Raw genomic sequence first — 25,250 nt, forward strand, 5'->3', positions numbered from 1 at the left:
GCAATGGAAACACAAGTGCAGGTCTTTAAAATCAAATAACAGCTAGTTTTAAAAAGACAAGTGGACAATGTCCACACTATCAATAATGATATGATAAGGTTTCACAATGAAGAAAACATCTCAGCAGGAATTATATAGGGATTTTAAAGGTATGGCCATAACGCTAAATCATTTAGTGAACAACACTCAGCAATTTTACCACAAAATTGGAAATGAGCTATTCCATAAACACTAAAATTTATGAACGACAGACCACCATATTTAAATGATCATAGTAGAAGTTTGGTCTGTAATTACACATACATCTGATAACAAATGATAAGATAGAGAGATTAACAAACTATAAACATCTTCAAGTCACAATCCATATCTATCTTTGTATGGCATTAGTCTCATGAAAAACAAAAAAACTGAAGCAGCAACCACAGAAAATATAACGAAAAAAAGGAGATAATATAAATACTAAACTTAAGATTTATTTTTGAAATACTCACCTCTCCATTTATACAGCTTTTACTACCCCTGGCATGGATGTAAAAGCTATATAATGGAGAGGTAAGGTTCATTTAAATATACATATACATACTATATATAAAACTGAAATCATCATTCTCATCATCAGTAAAATTTTCAGATTTATAACTACAGTACTCCCAATCACTTTCCTATCATATAACTTTATGCAAGTACATTTGGATACAGTATAGCAAGCTTCTGCCAAGTCATCAATCCACCCACAAAGAAGTCCACAAAATAAATTTGCTAAATGTGATGTCTTTACTTTGTATTCAGCAGTTTAGAAGTATGGTCATCATCCACATAGGCATCTTTAGTAGATTAAGTAAGCCAAATACAAAGCCTATATCGTAAGGTTTAAAAGTTATGGTAAGGTTACATGCTTATAAGACCCTTGACCTTCCAATACAACCCTGATATTTAGCCTGACCTCACTTGACACGCTGGTCTTACTAGTGTATTATGCATGTCCAATATGAGACCTCTACCTCAAATAGCTCAAAAGTTATGGCTCAGTTTATATTCCTACATGACCTTTGATTCACCTAAAGATTAAAAATTTACATTCCTATCTCTCCCAAAATTTAACCAGTTCTTGACAGTCACCTTTGGTAAAAACTTTATAAGAATTCTTTCATAACTGTTTGCTTAACCCTACTAACAAACAGATGAAGATACAGGCAAAATGGACAAAAATCATGACCTCCCTGTCATAGCTAACAAACTTGATCAATAGGAACTTTCCCACAAACTCACCTATTATCTGGTGACAAGTCAAAAAATTCGTCGTCATCTTCATCAGGGGAGTAATAGTCTGTGTCGTTAGCACGGTTACTGTCAGTATCATATTCACGTGCTGTGTGGTAGCTACCTGTGGTGGTGGTGCTGCTGAAGCTGACTGTTTTCTTGCGGAATGCTGATCGAGAGACAACTGGTTCTCTGTCTATTTGTGCCTTTTCTAGTTCTGAAAAGATAAAAATTTCATTCCAAATGTAAAGAACCTTCAGTCTCTCTTCAGTACAAACAGCTCCTAATACATGTAGCCTCTGGCTTAATATTTTTCACCTGAGGTAGTCACAAGCATTTAAAACTATGAAAATATTTTAGTTTCGGTTAGTTTGCATATGTTTTTCCAAAAGGTATGAAAATGCTATAGGGCACCAATTGCAAATGAGAAAAAGTCATTCTTCATCCTTCTGATAACTAATTTTAGCATAATACTGCATAGAAATGCAATCATAACAATATGAAAATAAAATACTACTGGAAGGTTAAAATCAACCAACAGTTTATGTAATACAGTACAAACAAGCTGACATAATCATATGAGACGAACACCTATTAAGCTGACATAATCACATGAGAAGGAACACCACGTAATTACTATACTTAGACTGATGAAAAATGCATCTTCCATACACGAATGGCATAGACCACAGTGGTGCCAAATTAAACTTTCAGATGACAGTAAGTAGGCTAAAACAAAGTGCAAGTTAAAAACGTGTTAAGAATTACTGATAACAGTACTTATACACCTTTTCTTCTTTCATCTGTTAAAAAGCAGATATCACAACATCTAGACATAAAAACATAGTACTATATTAGCAACCCTGTAGCAGAAGCAGGACTGACACTAAAAACATTCAAGGCCCAAAATACAGTGGACCCATGCCTATTCGCGGTTCTGGATTTGCAGCTTCACTTATTCGCAGATTTCTCTGTGGAACATACATACTCATTACTTGTGGAAAAGTTGCCTATTCGCGGTATTGTTCATAGTGAAATATTCACAAATTACTATACTATCATATAATTTCCGTGACTAAATGCACACTTTTTGTGATAAAACTAGTAAAATATTCGGGTATTATCATTTTTAGAGGGTTTTTTGGTGTTTTGAACTATCAAAATAGGCAGTTACAAGAGTTCTTAGAGGGGTTTTAAGTATTTGCGGACTTTAGCTATTCGCAGGGGGTAGTGGTACGCATTCCCCACAAATACTGGGGGTCGACTGTATATTTGTGTATTTGGAAAAATTCATACAGTCCACTTGGAAGATGATCATGGTATAGTAATAACAGTTAGGGGAAAGCTGGTCCAGACTAATTTCTTGTGGCCATAAATGAAGGATTTAAGATTATTTACAGTGAAATAAATCAACTTACCTTGCCAGTTGCCTAAATCCTTCTGAGTTAGACCTATAAGACATTAAAATTATTGCAACTACAGTATAGAACTAAATGCATTTTGCTTTCAAGTTGCAGAATAACTTATGAATTTAACCTTGTTCGACAACAAGTCCATTACATGTAAAGGCAGTCCCCGGTTTACGACGGGTCTGGCTTACGATGTTCCGAGGTTACAATGTTTTTCAAATATATTCATCAGAAATTAATTCCTGGTTTACGATGCATGTTCCGGGGTTACAACGCGTCGTACGCCAATCCGACAGAAGAAATATGGCTCCAAAATGGCAGAATAATAAAAATTTGGAGGCTTTTTTGATGAAAAACTCAATAAAAATGCAGTATACGTCATTTTCAATACACCCAAAGCATTAAAAGTAAGGTTTTCGATTTTCGACGATTTTTCGGTTTACAACGATTTTCGGATTACGATGCTGCGTAAAAACGGAACCCCAGTTGTAAACCAGGGACTGCCTATACTTACAAAACTCCAAGAATTCCTTGCATGCATGACAACTGCAATACAGCACTAACACATGAAAATATCACATTTCTATATTTTTACTCTTTAATGTAGGTGATAAGGAATAAGTTACTTACTAAATTATAACAGCTGCTACAAAAAATGGACCTTCAAAGAATAAAGTGCTCCTCTCAAAACAAAATTAAGAGAATACTCTCCTTACCAATTATCTGTCAGGTAGCATGAAGTTTCCATAATAAAACTAATATTGTAATACTTACCTGAACACCTGAATTAGCACTGGTCACTGACCAGCCCGAACTGCATCCCCATAATTTTACCCACAAAGTGGGTAATTAACCGTCAACTTTACCAACGCTAAAGGAAAAATCTTGTCAAATGAGTTACCTGAGGTACCGTTGACAACACTGCTGCAAATACTGGTTGACAGAAGCCGACATCCCCAACTGAGTCACTCACTATCAAAAACTGAAGTGGGGAGGAGAGTGGCAATCATTCAGGTGTTCAGGTAAGTATTACAATATTAGTTTCATTATGAAAACTTCATATTGCAATACACTCCCTGAACACCAGAATTAGCCCAATTAACAAAATTTTAAAGGAGGTGGGATCAATCCAATTCAGCCCAACCTGTCAACGGAGAATAAGCAGGTAACTCATTATCAACCTACTATGTGTAAATGTATGTTACCATATCAATCAATGCTTTAGGTGGACAAGACATGCTGGAGGGAGACCCATCTAGGTTGTGGAACGCCCCCTTTTTACAACTGCAGAGATGGTAGCTCACTGATCTGCTCTGCATAGGATATCTGTTTAGTCATACACTCACCATATCAATGAATGCTCTCACTGAAGAGACATGCTGGAGAGTAATTTGATCCTCAGTCAGGTCAGTAATGTCTTGGTCCGTCAACCTCCCACGTGGCTCTTCAGAACCTCTCATGTATGGAGGAGTGTGATGAACCTCCCATGTGGTTATTCAAAGCCTCTCATGTAGTGTGCCGAGCCGCTGATCCTCCGGATAAGCCCCAACAATCGACGAACAAAGAAGTATCTCAGCGCTGACGAAAGAGTCTAGCCTACTAGAGAACCCCCTTGGTCTCTCGTAGGGAAATTATCAAAAACTAATGTACTTAAAAAACGTACTAAACCTAAATTCATATGATTATACTATTACTGCTGCCTAAGATTCTAAAGACAAAAAAGGAATTCCTCTATCTGGTTAACCTAAGAAACTCTGCACAAAGAGAATACCACCTCAGCTACATGAACGCACCCTAGATGATAGAGTTAGCCACTACACGCACTAAGAGAATAACCCTCTGATGAAGCAAATTGAACGTCTCTTAAGTAAAAGGAAGTAAACCTTGAGATGGACTTCCCTGTAGCCATCTCCAGAACAGAAGACACTGAACAAGTCCTTAGAAAGGAAGATGAAGTGGCCATACTCCTAAAGTTTGAATACTGTGTGCTCGGGGTAATACAGAGCTTGAAGACGACGAAGAAGAACCCTGAGAAACCTGGGGAATCTTCTCCCTCAGAAAGTAACTAATCACATTCTTTGACAGCAGACAGGAAGGATTCCACGGAGAGACAAGAAGTGTACGTGGACGTGGACGGAGTTTTTCAACCTTTGATAAATAGACTTTTAATGCTTGCACCAGACATAAGGACATCCCTAAACGAACAAGGCACAGGGTTAACCTCCGACTCCGACTTTGCCACGAATTCCGGAAGAAGAGACAGATACGTATCATTTCCCGCCTGGGAAACCAGCCTAGAAATTGTCTGAAGCTTGCCCACCTTTCTAGCTGTAGTTGAAGTCGTGAGAAAAACACCTTCTTAATCAGTTGTCTTAACGTTAGAACTTCCGACAAATCCCACGAAGGAGCCCGAGTCGGCAAGACAGGCCTATTAACCTTGAAGGAACATAATAAATCATGCATGATCTTACTACTAGAAATTTTCGCGAAGATGGAAACTACATGAACTGCTAAGCATTGAGTGGTAGCCAGCAATAGCCAAATATGAAAAAACTTTTTATTCCGAAGAAATAAAAGAAAATCAGCTATTTTGGCTAAGGAAGGTCTAGAGATGGAATGACCTTCCTTACGACACCAACTTCTATACATTGTCCAGCTGACCTGGTAAAGCTTACGGGTCGACTTTCTCAAGCTGAAAGAAAGCTGTCAAGACACAGCTTTAGAGAGTCCAGTCTGTCTAGCTGCTCGCTCGGCAGTCACCTTGTAACTAAGTTCAGCACGCGAGGGTTTGGATGATAATGGTGAAGAAGCGGTTGTCTGAGAAGATCTTCCGAATGGGAAGGAACATCGGAACTTCCGTAAGGAGCTTAGGAGTTCCGGAAACCAAGGGCGTAGGGCCAGCAAGGAGTTCTTCATATACGACACGGAGTAATGTTATCGCAAAACAGAGCCACTACTCAAGATTTATTGACTCCTCCCTGCTGTTCCCTGACACACTGCTTTTATTGACTCCTCTCGTTCCCGATCCCTCCAGAGGGCAGAAGCCTGGGTTTCCTCCAAGGTTGCTCCCCAACCTTGATCTGAGGCATCTGAGTACAGATGAATGTCGGGAAGAGGGGAGTCGATAGACCTTCCAGGTGTCAGATGCACTTCTTCTGAACACCACAGAAGATCCAATAAGCAAGAATTGCTCCAGACTATAACTGCGTTCTCGTTGCGGAAGTCCCAGCAATTCCTGAGACATACCTGAAGAGAAGTGCATCCAGAGAAAACGAGGCCCTGGAATTAAAAGAGAGAGAGAGATAAGACATTCTCCCTAAGAGGCTTCTCCAAACTGGTACGGGCTGTTACCTGTTGGGCAACACCTCTACTTCCTCAAGGACCGACTGGATCCTCTCCAGGGTTGGGAAAAAAAAAAAAACTCAAAGGAAGAGAGAGAATCCTTATCCCTGAAAGGTTATAGATTGTGTTGGGACCAGGCAAATCTTGGCAAAGATTAGACAAATTCCTAGTATCTTGCATAGATTCAATAAGAAGTCCCTTACCCTTACTAGCTCCTCTAAAGAGGAGGCATGGATCAGCCAAGGGCTAGATACTTCAATATTCTGTACACTCGACGATGCATAATTGCTGACACCAGAGACATGAGTTAGAAGCAACAAAGATCGTCATACTGGCCACATCACCTGAACCCTGAGCGGCCACATGAATCATAGCCTCCTGTGACGCTACTGCTGACAACGACGACACGAAATTGACCATGGAGGATACATCCTCCTCTCTGAAAAGACTGTGCAGAGCGCAAAAAGGAGCCCTCAAAAGAACCCTCTTATGTATGTCCGGATAGTGAGGTGGAAGATGATTTAAAAAGAAGTCCCTCCTCTTCTTGCCAAAGAACGTTGTACAGCCAGCCGAAATGTTAGCCTGGTATGCCAACCCCATCGAAACCGAAGTGATGAGGTTGTCAAACAGTACAGGATCAGAGGGAGTACATCCAACTTGTTTGAGAAAACCCCATCAACCCAGATAACATCCACAAAGAGTGGAACAAGGCGCCAGACTGGCTGCGAAAAGTGTCCTCCAAAATACAAGCCTCACGAGATGTAACCGCTACCAAACAATTCGATGAAGGAACCAGAGAGAGAAGAGCCTCACAGATTCGTTGAGAGGAACTCTGACACCGTCAGAGGGGTTACCCACTACCCTATAGAACCCCTTCCAATTAGGAAGCAAGGTTGAATCCTGTCTACCCGACCTGATAAGAGAAGATAACCCAGAGTCCGCCTCCCTCAACACCCGCCCAACTAGGCCAAACCAGACCAGGTTACTTGATGTTTGGGATACTGGTTTAGTTGCATACAACGATTCAAAACATTGCTTGGCTTGGTTGTGTAGGTTTCTCAGGAGCCTGGACTGCGAATAGAGAGAATGGATAAAGTCCACCATCCACGTATACTCGCTTTCATTTGCTGGAGAAAAGAACTATATCTGGTACCAGCTCCTCTTCTTCAAAAGAGCATTCTCTGTCAGATTGGTTCGACCGAACCGGGACAGGAAAAGAGACAGACTGATCACCCGCAAGAGCTGCACCCAATAACCCGGACTCACTACAACAGGATGTGTGAGACCATCACCTGACATACTTGACCCCATCATACCTGAGCCAACCGTAGTAACCCGGTTGCACAAACCCTGTACCAACTAAAGCCGATGAAAAAACTCTTGAGTCAGGCGCACTCTACTGCGCAAACCCCGCACCACCCAGTGACGATGATGTAAAACCTGGGCCAACCACACCTGGGCGACAAACGCCCACCCCTATGAGCGGAGAGGCCGCAACACTTGATTCACCCAACGCCAGATGAACCAATGGCGCACCAGGACGGGTATCCGGAGCTGAAGTCGCACTGATTAAGGGAGAGAATTCCCTGATGACCTGGAACAAAAGCCGAACCCACACTGAACACCTTAGAAGGAGGAAAAGAAATAGCCGCAGGAAAAGTTGAGAAAGAAGTAAAAGAAGGAGAGAAAAGAAAGCAGCCAAACTCAGAATAACCACTGGAGCACCTACTGCCAACATTGGACAGGTGGAGAACATACCAATTGGTCTAGTACTCAAAGGTGTTTCTCAGGACAAGCTACGAGCTGTGGAGAGTGAAGAGGAGAGGCTGATGACACCATCGGTACTGATACACTCAACGATGACACAGCCGAAATGCCATATGCAGTAGCATCCGCAAGAACTGCGGTGGACACATTACGTTTTAAACCCAGTAAAGGAAGAAAATACGGGTTGCGGAAGACTCCTCAACTGCCTGTGAAGCATCTAGACCAGAAGCCTGAGAAAACTACCGGACCCGTGCAAGGTGCTAAAGAAGACAGCCCCGCCAAAGAAGGTGAGAGCACAAAAAAGTTCTTAATTTAGCGACGCAGAATAACTGCCAGCAAAATTTCACATCATGAGAAGAATAGCACCTGTGTTGTGATGCCAGAAGACTGATATTTAGGAATTAGAAAGTGCTTTGGCAGGGATTTATTGCATGTGTTAGTCGTGAACAGTTAGCTAAGTGTGTTGTTCGAAAACCTTTACGGCAGAGGAAGTGTACAATTCCTGTGTTAGTGAAGTGTAGTTTCAAAAATTCATGTTTGTTAAAATACATGTGACAACATCTAGCAGCTCGGCGCATGCGCCTGCCACCTCAAAACCCCGAAGAGAGAGAGAGGGAGCTGCTGAAAACTCCAACATTACAGGATTGCACCAATGAAAATTCTTTGCTCTGCTGACTTAATGGCAAAGAAAACAAGACGAGTGAGAGAAGACTCCGAAGAGAGACCCGATAAAGAAGATTACATGTGTAAAGACACTGGAAGAAGGCTTACAAGAAATCGGTGAAAGAGTAAAAACTCAGAAGTAGCAGAAGAGGCCATATTTTTTCTTTTTTTTTCTTTTTACATAGAAACTGGACCGACTCTGTTCCCCCTTGATAACCTTGACAGACATCACTAGCAAACTCAGGAAAATTCTTCAAGACATGATCTTGAATACAGGTATTGGAAAACCCAAAATTGAAAACATTGCCTAACTAGTAATCTATAACCCTGTGACAAACCCAACGATTCTGCATTATACTGAGCCAAATTGAAAACCCTATCACCAGAATTACCACCGCTGCAAGATGAACCAAACTCATCCACCGAAGGAAAAGGAACCTTCGAGGACGAAGGAGCATTCTCCAACACTAGAGAACCCTACAAACCTGAAACCATATCCGAACGACGAACCACGGACTTAGAAACCTTCTGTTGTAAAGAACTCGAAACAGGAAATAAAACCGAAGATGGATCCAAGGCGAAGTTGTCACACTAGAAACCCCAACCAAAACAGAACCCAAAGAAGACTGCACCTTCCACTTCTCTTCCTGAACTCTTCCTAAACAATTTTCCCTACTCGTCTGTGTCTTACCTAACTCTACATCAACCTCAGAACTTACACCTTGAGTGGGAAGGGGGAAATCTGCTGCCAACACTGCCTGCTCCGCGCCGGGGTGACCGGCAGAACCTACCTTCGAGGCTTGCGGTTCTCCATGACCCCCACCACCTGTTAGGGCTGGTTCTGGAACAGGAAGGGGGGCTTAAAAAGAACGATTAGAATCAACTATGCTACTACTATCACTAGCTCTATTCTCTGTTAACTTACTCATCAGGCTAGAAATAGGCTAGACTTATTGGATGATAAACTGTCCTCTAACTTCTTGAATAACTCTGAATTTAACGCTTATTTATCTACTGATTGTAACCCTCTTCGAGGCAGAGGATTTTCTTTGTTTCAAATAATCCTCCATTTGATCTATTGACCAAGACCAATACTCGTCACATCACTGACTGACACTACAATGAACCTTCCTACATAAAATACAAACAGAATGTCGATCGTGTTTGAGGGTACTCATCCTACGCTTGCAGGACGTGCAGGACCGATGAGCGGCAGCATCTCCAGCAGTAGAAGGATCGGTCGTCGAAGGTGTAGACGAAGTGGAAGCAGCTGCGCCAGCAGACGGCGACGTCTTCTTGTCTGACTTATCCAATCAAGTTCAAAGTACCGATCCAAAGTTAAAACCAGGAGAGAAGTTCCAAATCTGGTCAATAAAGTATATATCCAGGAGAAAAGGCGTTGAAAACAGTCAAAAACTGTAATCTGATGTCCAAATTCTTTACATGGGGGTTGGGCTAAATGACCAAAAGTTCGCCTGATGAGGGACAAACCCACACAGCACGACGAACAAAAAACAATTGGGGATGTCGGCCTCTGTTGGCCGGTATTTGCAGCAGCGTTGTCAACAGTACCTCAGGTAACTCATTTGACAAGATTTTTCTTGTAGCGTTGGTAACGCTGACAGTTAATTACCCACCTCGTGGGTAAAATTATGGGGATACAGTTCGGGCTGGTCAGTGACCAGGCTAATTCAGGTGTTCAGGGAGTGTATTGCAATATTTATAATCAACTATTGCAATAAAGAATAACTACAGTTTTTTATGCTTTCCCTAATAACAAATACTGATCTTCACCTAATAAATTACAAAGTACAGAGACCACCTTACTTATGAACATTCAACTTACAAACATTCAGAGATACAAACAAACTGGATTGCAAATTAAAATTGCGCTCAGAGCATTCCCCTTTGCCACCCATAAGTTCAAAGTTTGCTTTGTGTGTCTATTCTGTACATATGTCTATTCTGTACATATGTAGTGTGCTGTGTTTTAGGATGAAAAAAAGTACAGTACTTTATTAATTTTATATCATACTGTCCTTAAATAGGCATGAAGAGTACTTTAACCAACTTACAAACGATTTTCAACATATAAACGGCCATCCGGAAAGTAACTCGTTTGTAAGTAGGGTGGTGTCTGTACTCCATTCAGGATTTTGCTATACAGCATTAAACAGCAGTAAATAAAGAGCCACCATACCTGTTTCCAAAGAGGCCAAATCTCGTTTTACTTCTAAGATGGTAGCATGTAGGCTTGAAATCTGTTGCGTAAGGTGTGTGTGCTCATTGATGCGTGTTAACAAATACGCTGTCCCTGCTCCCACCAAAACTCCAGCACCCAAGGCTGCTGCTACAGCAACCTTGAAGTTAAGGAACAAATATCTAATTCAGCAAGCAGTATCTTTCAGTACATGTCATAATAAAAATAATTACTCCACTATGAAGACCATACAAGGATTACTCAAGGGACATAGTATCCCTACAAGTTTATTTTCTGCCTGAAATCTGACTGACCATCAGAGTAGAAAGAATGAGGAAATCTGATAATTTACTACTTTATTTCAGCAACATTCCACATGGTATTCAGTTGCCCCATTGTTTGATTTGCCATTTTAGCCTTAAACTAAATTAGAATTAGAATCACACATTCGTTTAGAACAATCTGTATTGCCATAGAGACATAAACAATGGTATAAAAACATAACTATATCTAAAAGATTTTCTCAATTGGGGAATAAGCTACAATAAGAAAATATCAGTCAGATCGCAAGATAGTGAGAAATGATACCATAAGGGAAATTACCGAGGTTTTATAAGTACTGTACATGAGATGATGATAAATGGGAAATGGGGATGACTTGGACATGTCCTTCACAAAACCATGATATTATCAGCTTGGCTCCCGTGGGCATCAGAGGAGTTGGAAGACCAAGATCTGCTTGAATGAGAACTGAGAGACAGGAGGCTGGATATGAGTGGAGATTTGTGGAAGATAAAGCACAGGAAAGACATAAGTGGAAGAATTTCAGGGGGCCTTTGTGTTGCAGCATTGGAGGTGATGACGATGATGGTGAAATCAATTACGGTCAAACGAATTGGTGGTGGCCACTGAAAGGTGCTCTCTCACAGAATGTATTGTGTCAGAGTCTAAATATTTCTGTCATTTTCCTTAAAGAAAACACTCTGTTTAGAGATTGGCCACTCATTTCTCTACACAGTGTTCTCTTTAATGGAAAATGACAGAAATATTAAGACTCTGACACAATACATTCAGGGTGAGAGCACCTCCCAGTGGCCACCACTGCCTGGTTTGACTATAATAAGAAAATTTCCTGAACAAAACTAATTCATCAAGTTGATGAAAACAATTAGCCTACACATAAGCAATACTCCAGTCTACATTACACAGTTTTAAGCATACACCCTTAGCATTTCAATTTAATGTTCATTTACTATTCATAAGTTCCTTCTGTAAACCTTATATTTCAAATAAGACCTTATATTTCAAATAAGGAGTTAATTCAAGATGCTTCTGCTGAATTAATAAAAAATTCACTAAAACTCACCTTGGTATTAACATTTACGATGAATGATTTTCCTCCATTCATGATTGGTGGATTAGCTAAATGTCAGTGTGTTCTCATCTGAAAAAAAAAGGTAAATAATTTAAAACATACACAAATAACTCACAGCAAAACAGGGTACGTATATCCAATCATATACTGACAGTCCCCAGTTAACGTCGGGGCTTCTGTCTCTGGCTGAGCGCCACTAACTAAAAATCGCTGCTAATCGAAAATCAATGATAACAGCGCCAAAAAACCCGCTTAACGGCGCTGTTAACCAGATATCAGCGCCATTAACTCGAGATCGGTGCCAAAATCCCCACTTAATGGCCCTATTAAGCTCAGATCAGCACCAAAATCCCCACTTAGTGGCAGCGTTTACCAGAGATCAGCGCCGAAAATCTGGTTAATGACGTCGCTAGCCAAGTGCCGTAACACCGATACGCTGTTAACCGATGTCGCCAGTAAGCGGGGACTCCCAAATAAGAAAATTCAACCTATATGGAGGGTGAAGTAAAAGCTTCCCTATAAGACTAAAATTTTCCATGAAGTATTTTCAGACTCCATTAAAATCTAAAAGAAAGGTGTAAGGTTTCTCTATAGTTCTCACAGGTAGCAAGTCAGAAGTCTTTTGTAACGTAAATTGGCTTATTCTGCATCTAGCAAATGTGTTAAGAAATAGGTTTTTATCTCATTTCTCTGCTATACGCAAAGACATATTACCATGTAACTATGTTAAATTTGGCAGGCATCCAAATTCGCCCCCAATCCATCTCGGAAGAATATAACCAACATCAATGGCTGCCTGAACAACCACCCTCCCTTCAAACCAGCACCCAGACTCACACAATGGAAGTTTGGTCACCTGTTAAAATATTTCCTCACACAAAATAAAGACACATTCTATTTTAGTACTATTACGACTTACTTAGGCCAGCTCCTTATAAGAAAACTGTCTGAACTCCCCCAACTTAATGGTATCACAGTATTACCAATGAAGGTCCAAATGTATTACGATCATCAACAATGTCGACATTTATACACACCATATTGAAATTGATTAATGATAGTCTCTCTCTCTTATTATAGAAATAGTAGCTTATCATTAGAATATCTGGTAAGAAAGGTGGCAGTAATCTAACAAATAGTATTTGCAGTGTCGAAGTTAAAAAGTGGAATCTATGGCCTAGGTTTACAGGGGTACCAAATAATTTCTTAACAGATAATTTGGTAATACTGCACTAAGGTACTGAATTTAATACTAGAAATAGTCAAATGATGGTTTTTATATATTTTCCATGGGAAAATATTTAAGTTAAAGCCCTACTGGGCCTCTCTAGGCTCATAAGGCAGGAGCTGATCTCCTGTTTCTTTGGCCAACAGCCAGTGGGGGACAGGTCCCAATGCCTAAGACACATGGCCAGTGTGTCGCTAGGCCCACTGTTTAACCCCCGGCAAGGGCTGGTGCCTATGCTCCTAATGAACTTCTCGAATTTTTTCAGACCGCTAGGTTGGCAGGCTATCAGGTGTATGCAATGGTGCCATCCAAGCTATTTAGTGAGCAGTTAGATTTAACCCAGGTCCTCTCGACTGGCAGGCGAGAATCTTACCACTGCGCCACCACGGCAGCATAGGAAAATATAGACAAGTAAATAATAAGTTTGGTAATTACGGATAAAAATATGAACGCTTACGTTATTCTCTTAAGTCCACTGCTACTAATCTGATGGAGTTACATTCCAAGTTCTTAACCTTTGAGAGACAACTTGAAAAATTTACCAAAATATGTGAGAAATTTACTAGCTGTTGTTTATGCTTTGAACAGATCTTCAGAGATTAATGTACAAACATAAACAAAAGATGGTAAATTTCTCATTTTTTTCCACAAATTTCTCAAGTTATCTCATCTGTACTGCATCAAATACACCCCTTTCTCTATTTTACGGTCAAAAAATTTCATTAATAAACAATATTTCTGTGCAGAGCTCTTCCTTAGAATTACCTCAGGCTAGGTTAGAATGTCAAATACTACATTTCCATGATTTAAAAAATTCTGGGCTTGCTACTGCTATATACATGAACTACTAATTAGGCTATTTTGGCTGCCTGTGTTATGATTTATGGATTTCCTACACTCATGACTGGTGCTTTTCACTTTTTTTTTCCTCCCACCCAAAAATCCCCTCTTTCCCACTGGAGTCCACCAAAATTGCTTGATATCAGTGGGATGGAAGTCAAAAACAAATGATTTACACAAACAATAAAGGGTAAAAAGGCATAAAACACAAGATAACCAAACAGAAAAATAGGAAATGTTTTACATTGTACTTTGGACTTGAAAACTTTATCTTCCTTTTTAAATGTGGGATCTGAACATTTCTGACAATTGTTTCATTAGCAAATGAGTAAGTTTACAGATAAAGAATCCATCGCTATATCCTATAAATCAGGGGACCACAGTAGGAAAGCGGGGATTTTGGGTGGGGAAAAACACAAAACCAAGCAAAATACAAGGACCTCAATCCCATTGGTGTTTTCATTCAGATTAAAATAAGTTTACTGAATGATTTCAAACTAATATCATGCACTTGGGAGTAAAAGTGAAGACTATACTGTGTCCCTCTGGTTGGGCGGATACTAGTTACATGCAAAATTGGCGCTGTGTTTAGTACCATCCACATGGGGATGAATGTAAAAACATAAAAAATAAACAGTAAATATTATAAACATAAATGAAAAAACAAAGAAGAGGCTGTAAATACACTGGTCGGCAACTGGTAGGAACCTGGCCCACTTTAATGGTCTTCAGTTTTACCCACTAGGGTAAGGACCTAGATCTTATGTTAAGTTAGGTTAGGTTAGGTTAGGTATTGGCTGGTTGGGTCATTTGCAAAAGAAATGTTAGAAATATTCAGAGCACACATTAAAACATAAAAAATTAGATTTTCCCATTCACAATGCGATGATGGTTTACAAAGAAATTTTACTGAAAAATATATGGGGTAGTTTACAGTTTAGTTGACCAGGCCGCGGAACACCTTCTGCCCGGACTACAACCACTCTGCCAAGGTAAGTAGTTCCGCGACCAGACCCTGCTCGCGACCCAGTGACCCCACGCTTTCTGGGGGTTCGCCCCCCCGGCCAGGTTAGGGCACGCCGCCCTATGTTAGGTTAGGTTGGTTACATCTGGTTAGGTCAGGACCTGGCACTATAGGAAAAGTTTGTCTTGTTTGTATTCGTCCGCCAGTTTCCTAGTCGGAACCTACATGACAGCCTTGGCCAACTAAACTGTAGGCGCTCCTATGGTTCAGGTATTGGGCTACGATTCAAAATATCATAGTACGCCTATTACCCTATCCTACTTAACATAGGGCTACTTTTGTAAGGCCTGTGTTTGATTTGATCAGTTTTCTCCTGTAATCGACTACTACAAACTGAAAAGATCTTACAATACACAATTTACTATATAGAAATAAAGGCTTTAGGACTCGACATCACTTCTAGAAAGCAAGAGTTCAAAGTTCATTCACCACTCGACTGTAATCTGCCTATAAAAAAATAAGTAATTAAAGTTCTTAAAATACACCACTTACTGAATAAAAATAATGGCTCTAGGCCTCGAACTGCTTCTAGAAAGCAAGAGTTCAAAGTTCACTCACCCGCCTAGGCCTAGACCGTGCCAACCCCAAAATGCTTTAATAGACCCAATTGCCCAAAACTCGGTGGGTACAAAAAAACACCCACTTCCTCACCTTATTTCTGACACCTATATTGTTGATCTGGATAATAAGGGGCGCACACGTGGAGATTACTGATTAAAGGTGGCTTTCCTTGTTAAACGAAGAGCTTCAAATGTTACGATGAACAAGTGCGAGATATAAAATCAGCTGATCAATGTCAACATTTTCACTTGTGTTTGGAAGGGAGCACTTGGGCGCATTCCATTAGTAAGTGGTGATGTTTAACAAGGAACAAAACATTGTACTCTATTGATCTGCCTTTCAATAAGAATTCTCTTATATTATGTTTACTTAATAAGCGAATGTATACCATAAATTTGCAAGTTACTGTATATCTTTTTAATACTTATCAATTTCTTTAGCCAATTTGCAAAGGTATTGTCTCCCACCATGAAGTAACCAAACGTAACTTATTCATAATAGAACGCATCTTTGTCGAGTTAAAAAAAACAAAACTTTCGAACCCGGTCACCAAACACAGTCATTTACTTTCTAAACCACTATTGATATTCAGTCGACTGTGTCTGCTTTGCTTTCTTGCTAGAAGTTTTATAAAACACAGATACTGATTCACTTATTATGTCTGATTGCTTATAAAGCCAATTAGTTATTGCGTCATTCGGTAAAGAGAGACATCTGCAAGCGACAGCGATGAAGCAAAGAGATATCAGGAAGTAATCTTGCTTCTAGATATTTGATTATCGACAGGATAGATTCTACGTAGAATAATAATCATGTTAATTCATTATAATGAAACGGAGAGAAAGGCACTGAACTTGTAAAGCAACAGTAAAGCAACCGCTGTACTGACAGGAAATGGCAGAAAAGTGAAAGTTAATTAAAGTATATAAAAAAAAGTTTTAAGTTGTGGTATGGTATCCACCATACCTGTTCACAAAGGGAGCTGGTCAATTTTAATCCCTAGACTAAATGGAGGGATTTATGACATTCATTTAAATCCCAATGGGTTCCTGTTGTCATAAGCAATAATTACTTGTGGTAGTTAGCAAACTATGGTCCTCACGGCAGCTAAAGTGGAAAGTCATGAGGCTAGCAACTTCATCCCAAAATATTTCATTCTATCTTTCCTGAACATTAAGACCCTTAGTTTCAAATACCTCTTTCACACCATCTATCCAGTTGTTACTGGTCGTTATTGTGCTCTATGTTAAACCAACTCTCCTATGTGGTAGTGAAGTGTTGATATCCAATTGAATCCGCGGAGACAAAGCACAAACTCACTAACCCTAGCCATCCACCCACTTCCAGTGATTTTGCGGTAGAGATGAGTGGCGATCCGTGAAAGACAGAGCACAGGGAAGACATGAATGGGGGAATTTCAGAGGGGCCCCTTTGGCAACACCACTCAAAAGCATAGAAGATTAATCTCAGAGCTATATTGATAATCTTTGCAACGTCAGCCTATTAACCCTAAGTTAACTTTAATCATCATGTAGCAGGACTTCAAGTCGTGGTATAACTGCAACTTTAAAAGCAGATCAGACGAAAATTCCAACATTTTTAATAAGCAATGTGGTATGATAAGCCCTTGGGAGCATGTCGATGGATATTTAAAATGGAATGGAATAAAAAAATTCAGACAAAAGGCAAAGCGCTGGGGACTATGAGGTCATTCAACGCTGAAAGGGAAATTGAAAGTAAAAATGTGCTTTAGAGGTATAATGAGGAAAGCATTGCAGTTGCACTATGAAACAATTGTTAGGAGAGGTGGAAAGGAAGATGGAAGAAAGAGAATATGAACGGCCACCCACTCAAAGGAATGAAGGAGGTTGCAGGTGGGGGCCGAAGGGACGCTGCAGAGAACCATAAGTAATGCCTACAGTGCACTGCGTGAGGTGCACTGACGGCACTACACTCCTACGGGGAAATATTCAAAATAAATCTACGGGTTGAAAGTCATTCATAAAATTTGTAAAACAAAGCTCAAACATGTAGCCAGTAACGAGAAGTCTAGCTACAGTTGATCCATAAGGCATTTGCATAAATGGTCATGATAAAAAAAGTACAGGAGAGAGAGAGAGACAGAGAAAATTTCACAGAAAGCTGAACGTCCTACGTCATTCCTTTTATTGTGAACTGTGTTGTCTGTCACCTAGCATTTCTCAAAAAAATATACTGTGGATGTTGCTATCTCTCTCTCTCTCTCTCTCTCTCTCTCTCTCTCTCTCTCTCTCTCTTTGTGTCTTACACTGCGTTTGTTTAATTTCATTAGACACAAAATCAAGCTTATTTTCTCTGTGAGTTTCAGATAACAGTCATCCTCAAGCATTTATTGAAGTGAAAGTACTTAATACCAAAACGTTTCGCAATCCGTAAAATAAAAAAAAAAAAATGAGCTTTTGAGAAATTTCTGTAGAAGTGATTTTGTCATGTTGTTGAAATGACTAACCGTAGTTAGTTACCGTTGCGTAATAACTAGCCAGATCTCGGTGAGGTCTTTCTTTTTAATTGCAACATCTTCTGGGCTCAACGCAGTAGGAAAATGCCTCTTTGTTCTTAGATGGTATCTCCAAAATCCTTTAACATTGGAAGGTCAAAGACATGAAGAATGTCTATTTATATTTACGTGTTCTTGAAATCTGAGATTTTTATTTCTATTTCATACATGTTTATAGTAAACGAAGGCGTTCTCTTTCACACGAAAGTCATAAACAAGCGTTCACCACACATACACACACACAAAGGAGTAATAAGAATGCCTGGTTTACGCCCCACTTTAATGGCGAATAGTAAGACTACAAGAACATAAGCAAGAGAAGAGCAGAGTAGAGCCACTTGCTATGTTTGTGACACGATGGCTTTGTGTTTCAGCTCCTAGAACCCACGTCTATGGTTGCAGAAATGTCTTTATTAGGCAACAGACGAAGATCAAATTTTCAATTATCATAAATAATAAAGTATAATGAAACCAGGATTATACAAAACGAAATCAAAACTAATACCTGCAGCACAACACACACATATGATATGTCAACGTATGCTTATAGAAACGCATGTGGGAGTTTCATAATAAAAAAATATCTCTTATTGGCTCGAGCGGAAGCTAAACAAGATTAGACTAGCATCCGATAGCCTATTTTCAAACAACAGGCGGGTAGTTATATCTCTGTTTATATTTCTCTCCCTACTGCAATAGCAAATAGCCGATTGCTCATTGGCAAAAGACAATGACTACTTATCTCGACCAAAAACCAGATATGACCCTAGGCCTACGGATAAACAAGTACAGAAACCGCTTGCGCACAAAGACAGTTGCCCTCACTTCAGAGAATTACCATCACTGAAACTTGCACAAATGTGGCGCAGATGCCTAATGTGACTTTTTGAGACAGGAAATCCAAGACTACTTGATAAAACATCCCCTCCGTCATTCCGTCAGTTGCTGTAGGTCTCTCTCAGTCGACAGTCGAAGGTGATCTCCGTTCAGGCTGGAGAAGTTCGTCACTATGTCGAAAACTCCGAACAGTAAGATGCCCGAGTATTCTGGAAAGGATGTCGATCTCAGACGTCCTCCTACTTCGCAGCCTTCTGCTGCCCCGCCGGCGTTTTACGACCGAGGTGTGGAATGGCGGACGTTTTTGTGGAATCCGAAAACTAAGGAATTCCTAGGACGCAACGCCCAGTCTTGGGGTAAGTGCTCCTGAAGGGCCTAAACGCTGAGTTGTGATTGGTGGGGTGATTCCATCTTCTTTTGGTTTTCCTGTAAGAAAATAGATGCATTGACGTGTGTAAGACTTGCTGTCTATTTAGTACAAATCAGATAAAATCTCGCAGCCTTAGTGTTTCTCGTCTGAGAGAGAGAGAGAGAGAGAGAGAGAGAGAGAGAGAGAGAGAGAGAGAGAGAGAGAGATGGCGGGGGAATAATTTATAAGGCTATATAGAAATAGACAAATAGATAAGTTTTCTATCATCATTATAACATCATAATTTAAAAGCTTATAGTTTTCTCACCAAGAGAGAGAGAGAGAGAGAGAGAGAGAGAGAGAGAGAGAGAGAGAGAGAGAGAGAGAGAGAGAGAGAGAGAGTTGGGTGGAGAGGGGAATGATTTATATGGTTTTAAAGAAATAGACAAATAGATATGTTTTCTATCATCAGTATATTATAATTTGAACGCAGATAACTTTCGCACAAAGAGAGAGAGAGAGAGAGATGGTTAGTTTGGTTTGGAGGGGACAATACTTTAAAGAAAGTATCAAATAGATATGAGTTCTTTCATCAGTATGGCATCATAATTTAAGCACAGATAACTTTCACTTTTGCATATATACACACACACACACACACACAGAAAGTTGATTTTTGGGGGGGAAATACTTTAAATGGCTTTGAAGAAATTATCACAGATGTGTTCTGTCATCAGTATAACGTCATAATTTAAGTGCAGTAAACTTTTTCACTCAGAGAGAGAGAGAGAGAGAGAGAGAGAGAGAGAGAGAGAGAGAGAGAGAGAGAGAGAGAGAGAGAATTTTGGGACAAAGAGAGACCTCTTATCATCCTTACATCACTGTTACCCTTCAATTTTTAATGTCAGTGTTGACTAATAACCCATTTTCATGATGCGTGTTTCTTAAATTTAGTTTTCTTAATGACAAAGATTATTGCTTTAAATAATTCCATAATCTTGATCTCTTGTGTCAGTCATATTTGGGCGTATAACCTAATTTAACGTCGTTGGTTTTCAAGAGGAATTTGTTTCAATACTTTTGAAAGAAAGATCTGCTACTTCCAATTTCCTATAAGATTCTGACAAATATTCTCTTCTCTGTGATCATATTCGCTGTGTTCACTCTGCGCTCGTCTTTCCTGTCGCTTCTCTGAAAGATATGACCTTTTTGTCCATTAAGATGACGTCATTTCCTGTCACTGACTCACTGGCAGATACAGAGTTTCAGATACAAAGCGTTACATAATCACGCACTGTAAGGCTTACTAAATCACAAAGCAGATACGCATGAGTCTCCACGTTTCAATAAAACAGTAATTACCCATTTGAATACAGTATTATTCCGAAGATGAACCGTATTCCTATGGAACAAGCCCACAGGGGCCACTGACTTGAAATTCAAGCTTCCATAGAATATGACTTTTGAATAACAGAATATTCGAAAATGGCAATTCATTGTCACGAAATATTTGATTAACATTGAATTAATAAAACGGAAAAAGGTATAGGGGAAAATAAATGCCGGAGAGAATAGGTCTATACACTCGACAAATAATACAGGGAGAATTTTGAATCAAGCGCCCGCGTGTTGCAACACTGATATATCACACCCTTATTTATAAAAGAGGATTAAACGTATTGTTGTAAGTCTAGTTTATTCAAAACATTATATATATATATATATATATATATATATATATATATATATATATATATATATATATATATATATATAGTATATATATACTGAACGCCCTGGAAAATAATGAAAAACGATTGTAACTCATGACCGGTGTCGGCTTTGTTGCTAAATAGAAACCGGTCAGGATTTACAACCGTTTTTCATTGTTTTCAGGTGGTGTTTGATTTACAAGATCACGTCAATATATATATATATATATATATATATATATATATATATATATATATATATATATATATATATATATATATATATATATAGTAATGACCTTTGTCGTCAGCACGTTTACCCGTAACTTTAAAAGCTGGTAACTATTCCTCTCTCTCTCTCTCTCTCTCTCTCTCTCTCTCTCTCTCTCTCTCTCTCTCTCTCTCTCTATATATATATATATATATATATATATATATATATATATATATATATATATATATATATATATATATATATATATATATATATATATATATATATATATATATATATATATATATATATATATATATATATATATATATATACTGTACATAAATATATGTGTATGTATATATATATATATATATATATATATATATATATATATATATATATATATATATATATATATATATATATATATATATATATATGGAGAGAGAGAGAGAGAGAGAGAGAGAGAGAGAGAGAGAGAGAGAGAGAGAGAGAGAGAGAGAGGAATAATTACCAGCTTTTAAAGTTATGGGTAAACGTGCCGACAGGTCGTTAGGCTTAGTCGCTTAGACGTAAACACTAACTCCTCCTTTTGCAGGAAAGATCACAGCTTTCTACGTCGTCTTCTACGCCTTCCTGGCCGGCTACTTCGCCTTCATGATGACTGTTCTGTACCACACGCTCGAAGACGATCGCCCTAAGTACACATCACACGGAGGACAGTCCATTCTCAAAGCCCCAGGTAATTTAAACTGAGATGAGACTACCTCTAGTCCACACGCATACGCCATTTTGCTTAGGTCTACAGAACCACAAAAACTTTTCAGTTCAGGAAACGGGCTCAAGTCGTTTTTCCCGCCTGGGATCGATCGTTGGACGTTCACTGGTGAGGCGAGGCTGATTCTCGTGGTCAAGTGGTACTAGCCTCGGCAAAATTAGGGAGTCCTGAGTTAAATATGGCCGAGATAAGCGACTTGGGCCTGTTTCTGAAAATTTTGTCTTAAGAATGTTGGCCTAAATATTGAATTAGGACTACGTATGTGGTAGCTGGTTAGCCGTGGTGGATTGCAGTCACTTAAATAAGGTCACACAACCAGCAATGTCATTATAAAATGCCTAACATATATATTAGGCATTTTATAGTGAATGTATATATATATATATATATATATATATATATATATATATATATATATATATATATATATATATATATATATATATATATACGTGGTGCGTTTTGTGCGTACCTTTGAGAGCTGAATAACTGATTATTTTGTTATCAGGTTGAATGTTTACAAATATCGTAAATTATGCCCATATATTTATTTTTCCTGTGTTGAACAACGAAAGTCTACGATAAAAATAATAATAATCACTGTTTCAAATACACTTGACGAAGGCCATAACTGAGTCACTAAGTACCTGTAAAGAACTCTATACATACTATCCTATATCATTCAGCAATAGACAATTTTCCACTAGAGTAGTTTCATTCCTAAAACTTCTATTTCATTATTCTTCTTGTGTAAATCAGGTCTGGGGATGCGACCAGATTATCGGCCTTCTGACCTGTACCATCTCATGGAGTACGACCCCAACAACGAGGACTCGTATGTGGAGTACGTGAACTCCATAAACAACCTACTTGCCGGTAAGTTTTCAGTGTTCTTTCAAACCCAGTCTTCAAGTTTTCCTTCTTCACATAGACCTATGACCCATGTTTCGCACGTGAATTCCACAAGCATTTTGCTTGCCGATAAATTTTCAGCTTTCTTTCAAATCCAGAATCTTGTTTTTCTTCTTTTAGGCCTATGACAAGCTTGCCAGTAAGTTTTAAGTTTTCTTTCAAATCCAGTCTTCTTCTCTTAGACCTACGACTTGTTCAAGCTTATACAGACCTCTGCATTTTCACAACTGAATTCTCTGTTATGTCTTGAAGCATGCAGACACCACATTAACATATAATGGAAGTACGTTATGCATACTTTTGGTAGTTTCATATCTATCTACGTTTAAAGATACAAATTCAAGGTAACATCTGAAATCAAATCTTAGCAAACAGTTCAAGTTGAATCAGTTTTTCTTTGTGACATCGAAGCCCAAGCGTGCTGAGAATGTTTCCCGCTTTACTTCAAGGTTACGACGGTAGTAGTGACAATATTCCAGACTGCAAAACGAAATTGAATATTCCCTGTGGTTTCGACGTAACCTCTCTACGAAATTCGCAGTCAACGTGGGATGCCACTACCTGGGGATACAGCGCGGCTTCACCTGTGGTCATCTTGAAGTTGAATAAGGTGGGCTACTGATAGGTCTATACCCTATATTGATTTTCTGCTTTATTTAGTTTTTAGGCATTTCGTAGTCTCATATTTAAAAACAAGAATCATTGTCATTTATTTATTTATTTATTTATTGCTTCACACGCCAGTAATTTCACCTAAGTTGAAAAAAGTCATTTTGCTGTAAAATAACATACAGTAGACTGAGAATCCCACTGGTTTCCTTCCTATTGCCGTAGTACCGTGTGAAGTATATTTGCCCTGTTATGGTATGACAGCCGTTGGAAATTAGCATTTAAAGTACATTTCAGACATTTATCGAGTGTCATTTCTAACTTACAAGGACATCTGATACATTCCAGGTCTTCGATTGGGTTCCAAAGCCTTACAACGCCAATGCTGATGCCCTCCCAGAGGGACTCAGGAACTACATCAACGAGACCATGGACGTCACAGCACAGCCTCAGGTAACCATTCAAACATATATTTTTGCGTTGCTTTCTGTATAAACAAGATAGAAAATAACTCGTATCTATTCTTTGCTCGGCTTTTGCAGATGGTGTGGGTATGGTGCGAGACTAAGGAAGAAGGGGTGAGCTTTACCTACACTCCTTATGCCGGTTTCCCGGTTTATTACTACCCCTTCGTAAACCAGCAAGGGTTCTTGTCTCCCCTAGTGGCTGTGCATATTAAAGATCTTCCTGGTATGTAATTAGTCTCTCTCTCTCTCTCTCTCTCTCTCTCTCTCTCATTTCAGTGAATTGCTTGTATTATGCATATACTTTAATTAGCAAGTTCTGTCGTCTGAAATCAGTGTAACACTAATGAAATTTGTATTTTTTCGACAAAATCATAGGGAAAGTTCAGTTTATTTTCATACTTCAATCTATTTGCTGTTTCTCCAGATACATATGAACATTATTAAGAAATTCAACTCTCGTATTTAATAAACTATATTTACTTCCAGCTGAGACCGAGGTGAGAGTCTCTTGCGAAGCCTACGCCAAAAACGTCAAAGAAGAAACTCTTCTGTTCACCTGGAAAGTGAAACAAGATCCACATTAACCCTTTCTCGTCACAATTATGAACGTTTTAAACGTCAGGTAATTTAATTTCTGTCCTGTTGAAGTCTCCATCTTTGGCCTAGATATCCCTACCGATTTCGGTGCCAACACTTTTCTGGCTACGAGTTCCTTTCTTTGTAGAAAAGGCTGTGGACGAACTATTCCAATGTATGCTTGTAGGCCTACTGTAGATATTGTTTGTCTGTTTGCTTTTTTTTGTATTCAGTGAATATGCGCCCAGTCATTCTTGCAATTTTTGTATGAAATGGGGTTCAATGTACTTTTGTAAATCATATGATAAGTAAACATTTAACCAATGGTGTGATTCTTTTTAACTGCATAATTCGTTGGTTGTACTCCAAGAATTACTAATATCGCCCCCCCCCCTGCCCCGCCATCTCTCTCTCATAACTAGTCATGCGGTTTCTCGGTAAAATTTAACCATACAACGAAAGTCAGAGTTGACGCTTCTGGCACAAAAACTATAGTCTGTGGTATACAATGTTCAATTTTGTTTGGGAACTTACATTCTTCTCTGAATTCTGCGCAATTTTGAAGTTTTATCCGGGGAAAAAATA

At 39.1% G+C, this 25,250-nt stretch overlaps 2 protein-coding genes across 4 annotated transcripts in view; one reads left to right on the top strand and one right to left on the bottom strand.

Annotated features, from left to right (window-relative positions):
• The window catches only part of LOC136839218 (regulator of microtubule dynamics protein 1-like), a 32,079-nt gene extending 16,118 nt beyond the window's left edge, over positions 1–15,961 (bottom strand). The window contains exons 1-5 of one of the 3 annotated variants that reach the window (XM_067104956.1): positions 15,763–15,928; positions 12,011–12,088; positions 10,645–10,804; positions 2,682–2,714; positions 1,273–1,480 (exon numbers count right to left, since the gene is read on the bottom strand). In XM_067104956.1, the coding sequence (XP_066961057.1) occupies positions 1,273–1,480; positions 2,682–2,714; positions 10,645–10,804; positions 12,011–12,052 (443 nt within the window). In that variant the 5' untranslated portion in view covers positions 12,053–12,088; positions 15,763–15,928. Of the gene's footprint in view, positions 1–1,272; positions 1,481–2,681; positions 2,715–10,644; positions 10,805–12,010; positions 12,089–15,603; positions 15,624–15,762 lie in introns of those variants that run through there. The other 2 variants (XM_067104957.1, XM_067104958.1) reach the window with 2 other exon arrangements.
• Positions 15,962–19,133: 3,172 nt separating this feature from the next.
• Positions 19,134–24,990, top strand: LOC136839203 (sodium/potassium-transporting ATPase subunit beta-like). The gene is made up of 7 exons (XM_067104936.1): positions 19,134–19,401; positions 21,922–22,065; positions 22,861–22,977; positions 23,463–23,623; positions 23,971–24,075; positions 24,165–24,312; positions 24,576–24,990. The coding sequence occupies exons 1-7, from the start codon at positions 19,218–19,220 to the stop codon at positions 24,671–24,673; spliced, it is 957 nt and encodes a 318-aa protein (XP_066961037.1). The 5' UTR covers positions 19,134–19,217; the 3' UTR covers positions 24,674–24,990.
• Positions 24,991–25,250: the final 260 nt, after the last annotated feature.

Source organism: Macrobrachium rosenbergii, chromosome 6 (genome assembly GCF_040412425.1).
Source record: "Macrobrachium rosenbergii isolate ZJJX-2024 chromosome 6, ASM4041242v1, whole genome shotgun sequence".
Lineage (NCBI taxonomy): Eukaryota > Metazoa > Arthropoda > Malacostraca > Decapoda > Palaemonidae > Macrobrachium > Macrobrachium rosenbergii.

Coding starts and splice junctions, on each gene's coding strand:
- LOC136839203 (XM_067104936.1), top strand. CDS start 19,218: ATGTCGAAAACTCCGAACAGTAAGATGCCCGAGTATTCTGGAAAGGAT. Junction 19,402..21,921: donor ACGCAACGCCCAGTCTTGGG/GTAAGTGCTCCT, acceptor CTCCTTTTGCAG/GAAAGATCACAGCTTTCTAC. Junction 24,076..24,164: donor ACGTCACAGCACAGCCTCAG/GTAACCATTCAA, acceptor CGGCTTTTGCAG/ATGGTGTGGGTATGGTGCGA.